We start from the raw sequence: 14769 nt of genomic DNA, 5'->3' as shown, positions 1-14769 counted from the left end.
AACTTATATACAACTGTTCTGTGTATATAAATTTGCTTCTAGTTCTGGTCCTTGCTTCTACTTCTACTTCTTGTCCTTGTCCTTGCTACCATGTTGCAAGAGCTGCATGGGTATTGTATACATGCATCATGTTTTATATTATTGTATATAAAGAAGTTTCTTCTATAAATGAATCCTGCTGAATTATTTACTTGTGTGTTGGCTGTAATCTATACACTCTGACAAAACTTGATTAGCTTTCTTTCTATAGAGGGATTGTTGCTAAGCCTAATTTAGCGGCATATGAATAAGAATCTTCTCTGCAAGAGCTATGGCAAGAAATTATAATACAGAGGCCAAAAAATTATAATACAGAGCTTATACCAATATAAGCAATACCAATATTAGCACTGTTCCAATATCTAAGGAGCTGCCACAAAGACGAGGGGGGTCAACCTATTCTCCAAAGCACCTGAAGGCAAAGGCAAGAAACAACAGATGGAAACTAATCAAGGAGAGAAGCAACCTAGAACTAAGGAGGAATTTCTTGACAGTGAGAACAATTAATTAGTGAAACATCTTGCCTCCAGAAGTTGCGAGTGCTCCATCCCTGGAGGCTTTTAAGAAGAGTCTGTACAACCACTTGTCTGGAATGATATAGGTCCATGATGGCGAACCTATGGCACGCGTGCCACAGGTAGCACGCGGAGCCATATCGGTAGGCACGCAAGTGTTGCCCTAGCTCAGCTCCGGCATGCATTCACATGCTGGCCAGCTGATTTTCAGGCCTTCCAGGCCCACCGGAAGTCAGGAAATAGGCTGTTTCTGGCCTCCAGGGGCGTGGGGAAGGCTGTTTTCATCCTCCCCAGGCTCCAAGAAAGCCTCTGGAGCCTGAGGAGGGTGAAAAACGAGCCTACTGAGCCCACTGTGCCATTGTATGCCAAAAGCAAGGGGAGCGTGGAGGGGTCGCATGCACAAGCATGGGGGCATTGAATTATGGGTGTGGAAACGCATGCGCACAACACTCCTGCTTTTGGCATGCGACAGCAAAAAGGTTAGCCATCGTTGGTATAGGTTCTATTGCTTGAGCCGGGTGTTGGACTAAAAGTTCACCAAAATCCCTTCCAACTCTGTTATTCTGTTACCTAGCTGAAAATCTCTTGGGGAAAGCCAATATATTTAGAAAAATGCTTTTTGAAGCAGGCCTTCCCAAAGAACAAACGTTGTCACTGAAGCCCAAATGAGCTACCAATTTTGATGCCTACCTGAAACGCTAAAACAAGCTGTTGTGACCACGAGCTGCTGCGCTAAACCAATAGTTCATTTCCTGCACTGTCATGTTCATTAATATTCTCATAGTCTAACACGATGCTCATTAATATTGTAATGGTTCAGGAAGGAGCCAACAACCAGACCATTTGACAAATAGAGTGGCAACTTCATCCTTCATTACATTTTCCTTATACCAAGCATCCTTGTGTACAAAGAGGGATAAAATACACAAAAGGCCTTGTGGAACGATCCAGCTGGCAGCAGATAAAAGTGCAGTTTGGCAGGGCTTCTAAACTAAGGCAGAAACTTGCGCTGCTGACATAAACACCATAAGCACTCCTAAAACTTAATCCACAGAGGCTTCAACAAACACTGGAATCTTTCATTTCAAGTCCTCCTAGCATTTAAACACCTCCTAGTTTTTATTAACAGTCACATTTGCAAATTAGCCTGTTCTGCAGCACTGGGAATAGTTACCATACCTTAATTTTATGGAGAGCTTTACTGCCGCCATTATGGAGCTGCAATATTTCTAAAAATGCTGAAATGCTGCTATTATTCTTGGCATATGTCATAAAAGAGGCAAAGCATAAACAGAGTCTTAATGGCAAGGGAGCCAGGCAACGTATGGAGTTCTTATCAAGATCCTGCTGTGATCCTGATAGAACACTTTTTTTTTTTTTTTTTACTATTTAACAGGAATGACTGCCTATTTTTAAAGGAAGTTGCCTAGCTATTTTGATTGTGTGATTGATGGCAGGGATAGGTAGCTAGCTAGCTAGCTAGTTGAGGATAGATAGGTAGACAGACAGACAGACAGACAGACAGACAGATAGATAGACAGTCAGTCAGACAGACAGACAGATGCTAGATAGACAGACAGACAGACAATAAATAGATCATTTTTATTACTTGAGCATACAAGTAATGAAGGAAAGTATAAACTCACAAAACAAAATTCTGAAAAAGATTAAAGGATTTGGAAAAATAGGTGATGCTATTTGCACCATTAATACTATGTGGTCTTTTAGGATACCCAATCATGTGTTTTCATTATTTTGCTCATGCCACTGAGCCATTCTATTAGAAGAAGGTTAAAGAAGAATGGTGTTCTGTTAAGATAAGGGACCTGCTGAAGTTCTTGGAATGAACAATGCAGGCCTCTGGTTTTGTAAATTTCCATTTGGATAGTTGTTAGTTTTAGATCCTTCCTTCCTTCCCTCCATTTTCCCCTCCCTCCCTCCCTCCATTTCCCCCCCTCCTTTCTTCCTTCTTCTCCCTTTCCTCCATTCAAGCCACAAGACAGGGGCGCCTTTAAAATGTTTCCTACTAGTATTTATTATAAGTATTATCAATATTACATTTCTAGCTATAATAAACAGGAGGGGCAAAAAAGAAGTAAGTGTACTTTGATATCCCTAAATACTTGAAGTGGCCCACATATACTGTATACAGAACATTTAACATTTGATTAAAAAGCACCTATTTAATGCAAAGAAAAAATGAGTTGCGTGTGAAATTTAAGATACTATTTAGGTGGACTGAGATTTGAAATTACTGACTTTTATATTTATTTACTAAGTACTACTGGAAATACTTTGAAATGCAGCTTTCAATATTCTTGAAAACAGCCTGAGCACTATTAAGGTTTAACCATTTCATGCAAACCGGCATCCCAACTAAGAATTGTTAGGAAATAAAATGAGAAATGCTATCTCTTCACCCTTCTAATATATGTACTACATGCACAATAATACGAAGGAATAAAACTGAAGGAACCAAAACACAACCAACAGGACATATTTTTTTAAAAAAAATGCATTGACAACCTTGACCTGAGTTTTGATTCATGACTAGAAAAATAGTCTATATGTGCAATCAAAGCACAAACTTTTCTAGTTAGGAACAAGGAGCCATTTTTTCATGGGGATTCAGAATTAATTAATTTTGTGGATTCTTGTTCAGAAAAAAAATTGACCTTGGGTGCAGGGCAGGACTGAGAGTGCCATTAAGGGAGGCCTTAAGGAAAGATTATCCAGTCCTAAGAAAGAAAAGAAAAGACACTCAAAATAATGATTTTGTTTAATATAAGATGGAACAGAGAGAAACTTGGACAAGCTGATCATTATTTTTGATGCCCAAGGGCAATGGGACACAAGATGGACAATGTCATAATTAAGGGGGAAAGGTGAAATTTCTGAGCCATTTTTGTCTATTTCAAAGATGTTCTTGAGATGTTCCTTGAGACCCAAAACCATCCAGCAATTTAAAGTTGACTGCAGAATAGAGAGCAAATTATGTCACCCTAGACCTGTTTTGTTTTTAGTGGAAAACAAAAATGGAGAAGGACCTAAAACTGTGATGGTGAATCTATGGCACTCATGCCAGAGGTGGCACGCAGTGCCCTTTCTGTGGGCACACGAGCCATCACCCCAGTTCAGCTCCACTGCGCATGCGTGCACATCTTCCACTGGCCAGCTGATCTTCGGGTCTCTGCCATGCATGCACGGGGTGTGTGTGGGGGGCGTGTGCACATGCGTGGGGGGGTGGAGATACATGCAGGGGTCCACGTATGCATGCACAGAGGTGTTCTGCCCCAGCTATAGAACCCAAGAAATGTTGCACACACAAAACTCTGAACAACTCCATTTACTACAAACACAATCTTTTTCAAATGCAAGCTATTACTAAAAATGTCCTTAACAGCCTGCCAGAAATTCCAAAGATTAGATAAAGGCTTACAAGAGTTGGCAATTAGCCCAGAAACCAGGTTTGCAAGGAAAATTCACTCTCAAATGCTCAACGAACGACCGGAGGAACACACGTTGTTTCTTGCAACGTTTGCCAGCTGTGTGCAAACTTAAATAGGCTAAGGGAGTGGCCAATTAGCCCCAAGCCTTACTCTCGAGGAGACCTCCTCCTGAATAATCACTCCTGCCTTTCGGCAGCTCTGCGTGCTCGTGCATTGAGGAGAGGCTCCTCCACTTCACTCTCTTCACTTGAAGGAGCCTCTGGAGGATCTGAAGGTCCTGGATGAATCTCTGCCTCTGGCACCACATCTTTTTCAGCCTCCTCGTTGTCCGACTCGAGCGCCGGCTGCACAGGCTGCTGGCGCGACATCACACCAGCCTCCTCGTCATCAGGATCAGCCACAATCCATGCAGGCCACTGGCGGGCCACATCAAGAGAGAAGGTGCAGGCGGGACATGCACACATGCATGGGGATGGGGCGCGTGCATGGGGCTAAACATGCATTGCATTTTGGGGGTTCAGGCACTTTGGGCACTCGGTCTGGAAAAGGTTAGCCATCACTGACCTAAAATGTCAGAAGAAAAGTAACAATCCAATTTTGGCTGGGCCCAGGAAAAGTAATAATTCTTCTGCCTTGATTTTTCATTCTCCCTCATCCATGAAATTGCTCTGCCCAATTGTCTAGTTATGCCTTTACTTGAGCAAGAAAACACGCTCATTAAAGCAAAATATTTAATTCTTACAATGTAATTAAAGAAAAAAAAACTGTATCCAGATTTCAAATAAAATTCAGTCCCAGAAGTAGTTTTCAGTTACTTTATATAAATTAAATATATTCCAAAGTTAGCATGAAAGCTGTTTTGTCCAAATCAGAAATATCTGGCAACTGACACATATTCTTATTTAAAATAAAAACAAAAAATTACTTTGATTATGTATGCAGATTTGTCTTCTGCCTACTTTATTCTCATTTCTTCAATCACTCAGCTTCAGAAACCTCATTTATTAAAACATTAATAACAGAGAATTTTTTTTAAAAAGAAAGGCTAATGCAGTTGATTTAGATTCAGCAAGTCAACTGTTACTAACTTGGCTGGCAAAGATGTGTGTGCTTTTAAAAGCTGAGTCAATTTTTGTCCATTGCTGGTTAGTTCCTTTAATCTATTTGATCTGTCCAACATTATTTGACAGTTGTAACCATTAACATAAATTTTATGTAGAATAGGTAACAGAGGAGATGACCAATCAAGACAATTTGCTGTGCTCTGCAGGAATTGGAGTCAAACAATCATCACTCCGATTTTAGGAGCAAGATTGATCTTGCAGTTTCTCTACAGAAAATCCCGTAGAGACATCTAGAACACAAATAGGAATGCAACACTATGTATGGTGTGTGTGTGTGTGTATAACGTGGTGTGATCAGGGGTGGGTTCTAAATTTTTTTACTACCAGTTCTGTGGGCGTGACTTATTTTGTGGGCGTGGCTTGATGGTCATGTGACAATTCTTTAGGATTTAGCAGAGGTACTGGTCTACCAGCCTTTTAACTGCTTGCAGAGCTGTACCGGTCTACTCATTTGTTTTTGGAGGCACCGGTCTACCACCACACTGCCTTTTAACACTGATCAGCTGTAGGGCGGCCCTTTGAAGCCCCGCGGCAAGAGTTTAAACAGTTTTTTTCCTTCTAGCCAATCAGCCGGGATTTGGGAGGCAGCAATTAATTGGGGGTGGGGCCAAATAAAAGGTAAGAATAATGCGGGGGAGGGGGCAGGACCGGTTCGGTGACATCATATCGTCACCGCTACCAGCTCGGTGGAACTGGGCCGAACCGGGAGGAAGCCACCACTGGGTGCGATGCTCTACAAATTTGCTGAGAAACACAGAATTTCTCTGGGAAACTTGTTAGAATCCCCATCAGCCTGTTATTATGCACAAAGTGAAGGACAAATAAGGAGGCCATAAATAAAGACATTTAATTAGGGAAGCATTGCTACAGATATGGGAGGGGATAAAAAAGAACAATTATGATAAAATTCCGGAATGGCTATCCACTATGGAAACACAAATTTACCCGAATGCTCTAGATATTGGTGAAATGAAGACTTACAAAGATTTGTTAAAAAATCAAGGGGAATTAAGAACAAGACAGGAATTAAAAGAACAGGGTACAGACATTGATTGGTGGCCCTATATGCAAATAAAATCTAGATAGAAGACAGATTTGGCACAATTTGGATTTCAAAAGGAAACATATGAATTAGATAACATTCTCCAGGGAACAGAGGACAAATTGATAAAAAAAAATTACAACTATTTATTAAGATACAAATTGGAAGAAGGGGTAGTCAAAGAAAACATGATAATTTGGGTGAAAAATTTTGGGTATAATATTGAATTAGATAAATGGGAGAAATTATGGAATATAAATTACAAACTAACAATGTCTGTACCCTATAAAGAAAATATATTTAAAATGTTTTATAGGTAGTATCTCCCACCTGCCAGACTGGCAAAGATGTTTCCAAATACCTCTCCGCTATGTTGGAAATGTAAACACCAAAAAGGAACTTATTATCACATGTGGTGGTCTTGCCATAAGGCAAAACCATTTTGGCAAATAATTAAAACACAAATAGAAGAAATTACAAATAAGGACCAGTGTGAAAACCAATCAAATAGAAGAAGATTACCAGGATTGACTGATCCCCAAACTGGATGATCATTCAATTAATTGACTGACCAAGTTGAGCAGTTTTACAAAGCAATTTCCACTAAAACTGGTGTCTGGATGGCCTCCAAAGCTCTTTGATACCTTCATGAAGAGCCTGTCCAAAATTTTGCAATCTGATAATATCCAAATGAGGCTATCTTCCAGTCCTGTCTCCTCTTCCTATTATAGTCCAGGAAAGTTGCCTGATATTTTTATTATCAGCTACATGAAGAAAAACAAATTGAGACATAATAGAAATGCCCATGACTCTGATTAGCCAAAAGTTGAGATTCAGTATGTTTAGAGAGCTTATCTTCTCCTCTTAAGATACCTTTAGCTTTTCCCTTCAGAAAGTATTTACCCTCTTTAGTTCAAATTCTACCTTGTAGTGGGGAAGAAGAACTCAAAACTTTGCTTTTTCCAAAATGAGAATTATTGAACCTGCAAAAAGTTGGGTCATTTGAAAAGTTCATTTCAGGCCAAGTCTTGTAGTATGTCCAGTGTCAAAATGTGTGGAAGTTGCATCTAGGTAGCTTCATACAGTAGCTGGTAAGGAGCAAATTAGTTGAGTAAACAAACCCAGTGGTGCAAATTTAAATAATGAACAACTGGGATGGTTTTGCAAAGCAATGTTACTCCAGTTGCAAAGAACTGGATAACTTACATGGTTTTTTTCTCCTGTTCTGAAAACTGAAAAATGTTTGTGCTATGGAACCAGAATTGGCAGAGGGCTTTCTCTCTGTCAGTCCCATTAATCTTAGGGCAGAGATATTTTAGAGGGAAAAAAAAACCACCCTCCTTTCAGAGCTCTTGAATCTGACAGAAGGTGCTTCAGGGTGACTCTGATGCAGATGTCCTCCTCCTCCTTTTTTTTTTTTTAAGCTCAGAGAAACATCTGATGATTCAAGAAGGCAACAGGATATGCAAAAGTAGATGGAAGAGATAATTCCTTGCTAGAAGGGGTGATGTGGGTTCTGGGGAAATGATGAAAAAGCACATCTATTTTCACAAATTGTGAGGGACCTTAAATGTAGGCAACATTTACTAAACTACTTTATGAGATGGAAAAGCCCTTTCATTGTCCCAAAGATATATCCAACTGTAAATCAAGATTATCAATAGCTTATATGAAGTAAAAAAGATGTTGAGACTCTAGAAAGAGTGCAGAGAAGATCAACCAAGATGATTAGGGGACTGGAGGCTAAAACATATGAAGAACGGTTGCAGGAACTGGGCATGGCTTTAATGAAAAGAAGGACTAGGGGAGACATGATAGCAGTGTTCCAATATCTCAGGGGCTGCCACAAAGAAGAGGGAGTCAAGCTATTCTCCAAAGCACCTGAGGGCAGGATAAGAAGCAATGGGTCAAAACTAATTAAGGAGAGAAGCAACTTAGAACTAAGGAGAAATTTCCTGACAGTTAGAACAATTAATCAGTGGAACAACTTGCCTCCAGAAGTTGTGAATGCTCCAACACTGGAAATTTTTAAGAAGATGTTGGATAATCATTTGTCTGAAATGGTGTAGGGTTTCCTGCCTAGGCAGGGGGTTGGACTAGAAGACCTCCAAGGTCCCTTCCAATTCTGTTATTCTATTCTAACTATCTGACACACAGTGGGTTCCTGCTTACAGTTACTTTCTCCACAGTTAAGAACACATAAATCTGTGGTGTTTCCAAAATACTGGAAAATTATTGCTCAGAGCTGACCTAGAACTTGATAACTTGGATCGAAAAACAAGAACACTAATGACAATGCACCATGCTCTGCACCCAAAAAGTGATATTGATCTATTGTACTTGCCTAGATCTCAGGGTGGCAGAGGACTCTTACAGGTGAAACAAACTGTGGAAGAGGAAAAACACAGCGTAAATGACTACATTAAAAAAGCAAAAGAGCCACTGCTGAAGGAGGTGGACAAGGGAAACCTCTTGAAAACAGTGAGACTGAGAGCAATATATCGAAAGGAAGCAATTGAGCTTCCTTCGAGTTTCTAACTGGAAAAAGAAGCCTATCCACAGTCAATACTTGAAGGACCTTGAAGGAAAGGTAGACACCAAGCTAACATGGAGAGGGTTGAGAGCAGGGGTGCTGAAGAAAGAAACTGAAGGCTTCATTTTGGCTGCCCAAGAACAAGCCCTGCAGACCAATTCCATGAAAGCAAAAATTCTACATGTCAGCAACAACAGCAAATGTTGCTTATGCAATGAGAAAAATGAAACAGTGGATCAGCTTATCAGTGGCTGCAGCAAAATCTCACAGACTAATTGCCTGCAATATCATAATTGAGTTGCCAAAGTCATACATTGGAAGCTTTGCCAGAAGCTTGGGTTCAAATGCAGCAAAAATTATTGGGAACACCAAATTGACAAAGTTCTTGAAAATGAGCAAGTCAAGATCCTTGGATCCAAACAAATAGATATTGGGCCCACAACACGCCTGACATCACTATTGTGGAAAAGAAAAGAAGTCAGGTTCATTGATATTGCAATACTAGGTGATGCACATATTGAAGAGAAACAGCTAGAAAAAAATAACAAAACATTGTGATTTGCAAATTGAACTTGAGCAATTATGGAGGAAAAAATCAATGGCTGTACGAATAGTAATAGGGGCCCTTGGAACAATACCTGAAAGGCTGCCTAGATATATGGAAATTTTGATCTTATCAGACCTGAATATCCTGATTTTGGGGGGGAAAAAAACACCCTACTCGGAACTGTCTATATACTCAGACGCTACCTTAACAGCTTTTAGGTCCTTGGCTAGGACTTGAACTGCTAAGTTTTTACCAGTCCCAGAGTGTGGATCGAATTGAAGATTAACCATAATAAACATCTGTCTATCCTAGATCAGCAATGAAATCCTAATGATTCATGCCGGTTCGGGCAAAGCAGTAGTAAAAAAAAAGCTACCGGTTCATCTGAACCGGTATTTCCGATGATCAGCTGTGCCACACAATTTAAAATTGCTAGAAAGCAGGAAATCCTGCTTTCTAGTGAATCTAAATTGCACGGCACAGCTGTTCCCCCCCCCCTCGCTGTTCTATTTACCTTCCCAAGCCTTTTTACATGCATTTGGTGCGTAATGGGCAGCATGCATTTTGTGTGCACTGTGAGTGCAGCGCATGTTTGGTGCACACCATGCATGTGTGCGCACGCAGCACACGTTTGGCGCGCGCCACGCATGCGCAGCCAGCGAACTGTTGGCAAACCGGTTCAGATTTCACCACTGTCCTAGATCCTTAGAAAGGACTTGTTACGTGGACAAAAATACTAAAACTAGTCTAAAAGTAACCAACCAAAATACAGTCTGAATACTGGACACAACAATACAGCAGAATAGTTGGCCACTTGGCCAATAAAAAAATCTATTCTATTCTATTCTATTCTATTCTATTCTATTCTATTCTATTCTATTCTATTCTATTCTATTCTATTCTATTCTATTCTATTCTATTCAACATTGCTTTCCTGCAAAGGGCCCACATGCCTTTGCTTCTCTTTTAAGCCTTATGGGAGGAGCCAATCATCTCCAGGCCTTACTCCTGAGTCGTCCCTTTTGTTTTAACTGTTCATGCCTTCTGGCAGCTCTGCGCATGCACACACTAGAAACAGGGTCCTCCTGTTCCTCTGCCTCTCTGCTGTCTGACTCTGGGGGCTCCGGAGTCCGCGCATCACTCCCAGATGGCCCTGGCCCCATCTCTGCCTCCAATGCAGAGCTCTCGTCCGGGCCTTCCCCAGCCTCCAGGACTGGTCCATGTTCCTCCCCAGCCTCCTCACTGTCTGACTCTGCTGCCAGCTCCGCAGGCTGCTGGTGGATCACAACAGTTGAAGAAAAATGCTGACGATCAAACTATTTGGTATGGAAGTTTTTTTAAGCATATATATGATGCTTAAGAGTATGCCATCTTTCTACTTTTTAAAAAAAAAACATTATCATTTTATTCTTTTCTTATGTGTTTATGTTACTTTAGTGGTTCTTCTCCGGAGCTTATACTTTAGCTGCAATTGTGACTAGAACTGGTTTCAGTCAGAAGGTTTAACTTTTCTTCATTCTGTATAAGCCACTGAGAGTCACTTGGTTGTTTTGGGAGAGAAGTTTGATAAATAAATAACTAACATTAATTAATAAATAACTAACATTAATATTTCATGTAGCGTGCAAAGAATAGGAAAGTATTATTTGCCCCTACTAAATGATGAGCTGGCTTTTCCCTATGTAGATGTATCAGTGTTAACTAAAAGGATTTGAGGAGTACAAAATCTCCCTCCCAGTAGAATTTGTAATCATTTCAGCCCAAGAGAAAGCATCATTTTTCTAGCCTACCACAACAAACCATCTTTCTTTCTTTCTTTCTTTCTTTCTTTCTTTCTTTCTTTCTTTCTTTCTTTCTTTCTTTCTTTCTTTCTTTCTCTTTCTTCTTTCTTTCTTTCTTTCTTTCTTTCTTTCTTTCTTTCTTTCTTTCTTTCTTTCTTTCTTTCTCTTTCTTTCTTTCTTTCCTTCCTTCCTTCCTTCCTTCCTCCCTTCTCTCTCTCTCTCTCTCTCTCTCTCTCTCTCTCTCTCTCTCTCTCTCTCTCTCCTTTTAGTAACACCAAGACATCTGCTCTGTGCAGCTGAAGCAAACTCCCATCCCATGGCAGCAAGTTCCTTACATGTGTGAAATAATGTGCAGGTAATTTATGTGAAACGAGAGGCCAAACTGAGGTTTTCCAAATACATGCCACAAACATTAAGGCCAGATGTTGAGCACTGCATTTTTTGTTTTCATAACAAGACTGTACAATGAGAGCCATATGGTGGATGGGCCTCTCAAGTGCAGCCTTCAATTAATTGTATTCTTCCACTTGGCTAGGATTCATACAGCAGATTCAAAAGAATGTTAGAATTCAACTCTGGCAACTCTGCTCTAGATTATAGGAGGGAGATGGATAGGGCTTCTTGATTACCTAGGAAGGATCTTTGTAATTCCAATATGCTATCCCAGAAGCTTGTTAAACATATTGTCTCCTGTTGCATACTCTTTTCTTTAAAATTCAGACTTTGGATAATAGAATGGGAAAAGACTCTTACCGAATTGGATTGTCCATCCTATTGACAGTAAGAAATGCTGCTAGGTTTGCCGTATAAGATGAACATACAATAAGAGTGAAGAGCCACCAACTCCCCATTACAATCCGCATCGCCATGGAATTGACTGTTGACTCACCACCTAAGCAAAGGAAAAAAAGAAAGAAAGAAAAAATCTTTGGAAGCCCGTATCTAAAGAATTATTAGTATTTTTAAATGGTTCAGGCTCCTTTATAGCATCTCTTGATCTACTCTCTCTGATCTATTTGCTTCTTTGATTTGGTTCTTTAAAAGCAATCTATCATTTGCTATGCTATGATGCCCATGACAAATTGCCACAAACGATCTAATTTAGCTTCTTGAGCAAATCTGACCTGCACAATTGCATCATGATTCTGTATTTGCTTTTTTTTTTTTTTTTAAATTGTTAAATTTGTATGCCACCCATCTCACTATCTGATTCTGGGCATTGTATAGCAAACAAACCCAGACAAATACACATCACTAAGTCGACCATGGGAAATTTGACTGATTCTGTGTCATTGAATCATGCTCAACTCCTAGCAACCAGACAGGGTAGATAGATTTTCTCCATGGCGATCAGTCTCTAACTTGATCTTTCAGCTCATCCAATGGTCCATTCATCGCTGAGTCATGCAAACTCAACCATTCTCAAATTCTGGAATTCCCTATTTTTTTTTAATGTGTATTTAAACAGATACAGATTCCAGAAACGGGAAACTTCCATAGATGCAAAAAAACTCAAATGGAACCAAGTTCCTAGAGCTGTCCTTTTAGAGGATCAGTGGAAAACTTCAGCTTTCCCAAGATAAAGAAAATACTATACAGTAGTGGCCAAAATTGTGGAAACCTTTTGGGAAAAGTGTATTTTTGAGGTTTGATGGCTAATAACACCACTTTTTTTTTTTTTTTTAATTTCAAGATAATCCTATTCCACTGCTGGAATGGCCTGGGAATAGCCCAGACCTTAATCCAGGGGTGAAATGCTCCCGGTTCAGACAGGCTCGGGCTAGTAGGTAGCGATGGCGGCGGGCAGTTCAGAGAACTGGTAGCAAAAATCCCTGCCCCCGCCCCCCCCCTGCCCAACTGAGCCGCACAATCATCAGAGCTTTTTTTTTCTTTTAAATGGCTCTGACCAACCAAGCTCTGACGATCCCAGCTGAGTTGCCTGCTAATCAGGCAACTCAGCTTGGATCGCCAGAGCCATGTAAAAGAAAAAAACTTTTTTCCTTTTAAATGGCTCTGACGATTCCTCCCCCTCCCCCCTCAGCTTGCTTACCTTAGCTGCTGGTTGCAATGCCTTGCTGTAGTCCCTGCAATCGATTGCATCAGCAAGCAACTGAATCTCCCTGCCTGCAATCAAGCAGGCAGGGAGTTGTGGACTTCAACTCCCAGAATTCCTCAGCCAGCAAAGCAAAGCTGGCTGAGGAATTCTGGGAGTTGAAGTCCACAAGTCTTAAAGTTGCCAAGGTTGGAGACCCCTGTTCTATTGGGTAAGTTTTTTTCCCCTTTGGGAGCTTTAAAAAAAAATAGTTAATTGGGGTTTTTTTTAGTTGTTCTTTTTTAGACCTAGCCATTTAAAGTTTAGGAAGTTTTAAATTTAGCTGCTTTTATATAAAAATAAAATTTAAAAAAATTAAAAAATATTTGTGCAGCTTTCTGAGATTTAGTGTGTTTCTGTAGTGTTTCACTCTAATTACACAAACATACAAAATCTCACAAAACTGTATGTGGAATTTTGTGTGTGTAAAGTGTGAAAGTTGTTTTTTTGGGCTTTTTGTGGCTGTGTGAGGTTCCTGCTTGTTGCAGGGGCCATTTTGGGTCTAGCACAGCTGCTTTTACATTGTGGGTGAGCCAGTTGTGTTGTGTTGTGTTGTGTTGTGTGTGTGTAAAGTGTGAAAGTTGTTTTTGGGGGGCTTTTTGTGGCTGTGTGAGGTTCCTGCTTGTTGCAGGGGCCATTTTGGGTCTAGCACAGCTGCTTTTATATTGTGGGTGAGCCAGTTGTGTTGTGTTGTGTTTTGTAGGTTAAAAAAGGGCAAAGAAGTGACATTGACTTGGCCACAACCACCTGACCACCAAGCCACACCCACTAATTAAGCCATGCCCACAGAACCGGTAGCAAAAATTTTTAGATTTCACCCCTGCCTTAATCCAATGGAAAATCGATGGAGCCGACAGAAGAAACTTGTTAGTCAGAAGCGACCCAGCAATAAAACCCAGTTAATAGAAGCCATCCTTCAATCTTGGTTTCACATTATAACAGCTGCAGAACTAAAAGACTTGGTTCACTCCATCGGAAGATGTTGTAAGGCCGTCATTCATGCTAAAGGTTACCCAACTAAGTATTAACTGATATGGTGATAATTTTTGTATATCTCGTTTTTTCTATGGTGATAATTTTTGTATATCTCGTTTTTTCTACGTGTTTCACTTTTCTTCTTTATACTGTAACTGCTATTCTAATAGCCAGTCCTTCATAAAAGTTATTGCATTACATTCTTGATTAAATGATCTTTCCATTGATATATAATTTTATGGTACTACTCCCCCCAAAAATGTGGTGTTATTAGCTAGTTTTAGAAAATATACTTTTCCCAAAAGGTTTCCACAATTTTGGCCACTACTATATGTGGAAAACTTATAGAAGGAAGCCTAGAAGAAAAATGGATTTTTAAGCTTTCTAGGACTTAACTAATTTTTAAGTGTGGGAAGGAATTTTCAAACATTGTGCAGACCAGGAATTTTTGTCTCAGCTAATTCAAAGGGATATTCCAATTGTTCTGAAAAAATCACACATTTTAAATGAGTCACACTGAACCCCAAATCAAAGAATTAGGTGAGAAATTTTCATTTCAATCATTTGATTCCCCCAACACTCAGGGAGAAATCCTCCAAATTTACTTTAAGTTTCATTGTAATTTATACCTAGAGAAGTTGGAACTCACTGAAACTTTGATGCTGCTTTTTT

The 14769-nt window shown here is 40.0% G+C and overlaps 1 protein-coding gene across 2 annotated transcripts in view; it reads right to left on the bottom strand.

Moving 5' to 3' along the window:
* The window catches only part of GRID1 (glutamate ionotropic receptor delta type subunit 1), an 802371-nt gene that overhangs the window by 39008 nt on the left and 748594 nt on the right, over positions 1–14769 (bottom strand). For both annotated transcript variants that reach the window (XM_070945420.1, XM_070945421.1), the window contains exon 12: positions 11784–11922. In XM_070945420.1, coding sequence (XP_070801521.1) covers positions 11784–11922 — 139 coding nt within the window. The remainder of the gene's footprint in view (positions 1–11783; positions 11923–14769) is intronic.

The sequence above is a fragment of the Pituophis catenifer genome, unplaced genomic scaffold (assembly GCF_029215685.1).
Source record: "Pituophis catenifer annectens isolate HBS135680 unplaced genomic scaffold, rPitCat1.0.hap2 SCAF_6, whole genome shotgun sequence".
NCBI classification, from domain to species: domain Eukaryota; kingdom Metazoa; phylum Chordata; class Lepidosauria; order Squamata; family Colubridae; genus Pituophis; species Pituophis catenifer.
This window is presented reverse-complemented; position numbering and strand designations above follow the sequence as displayed.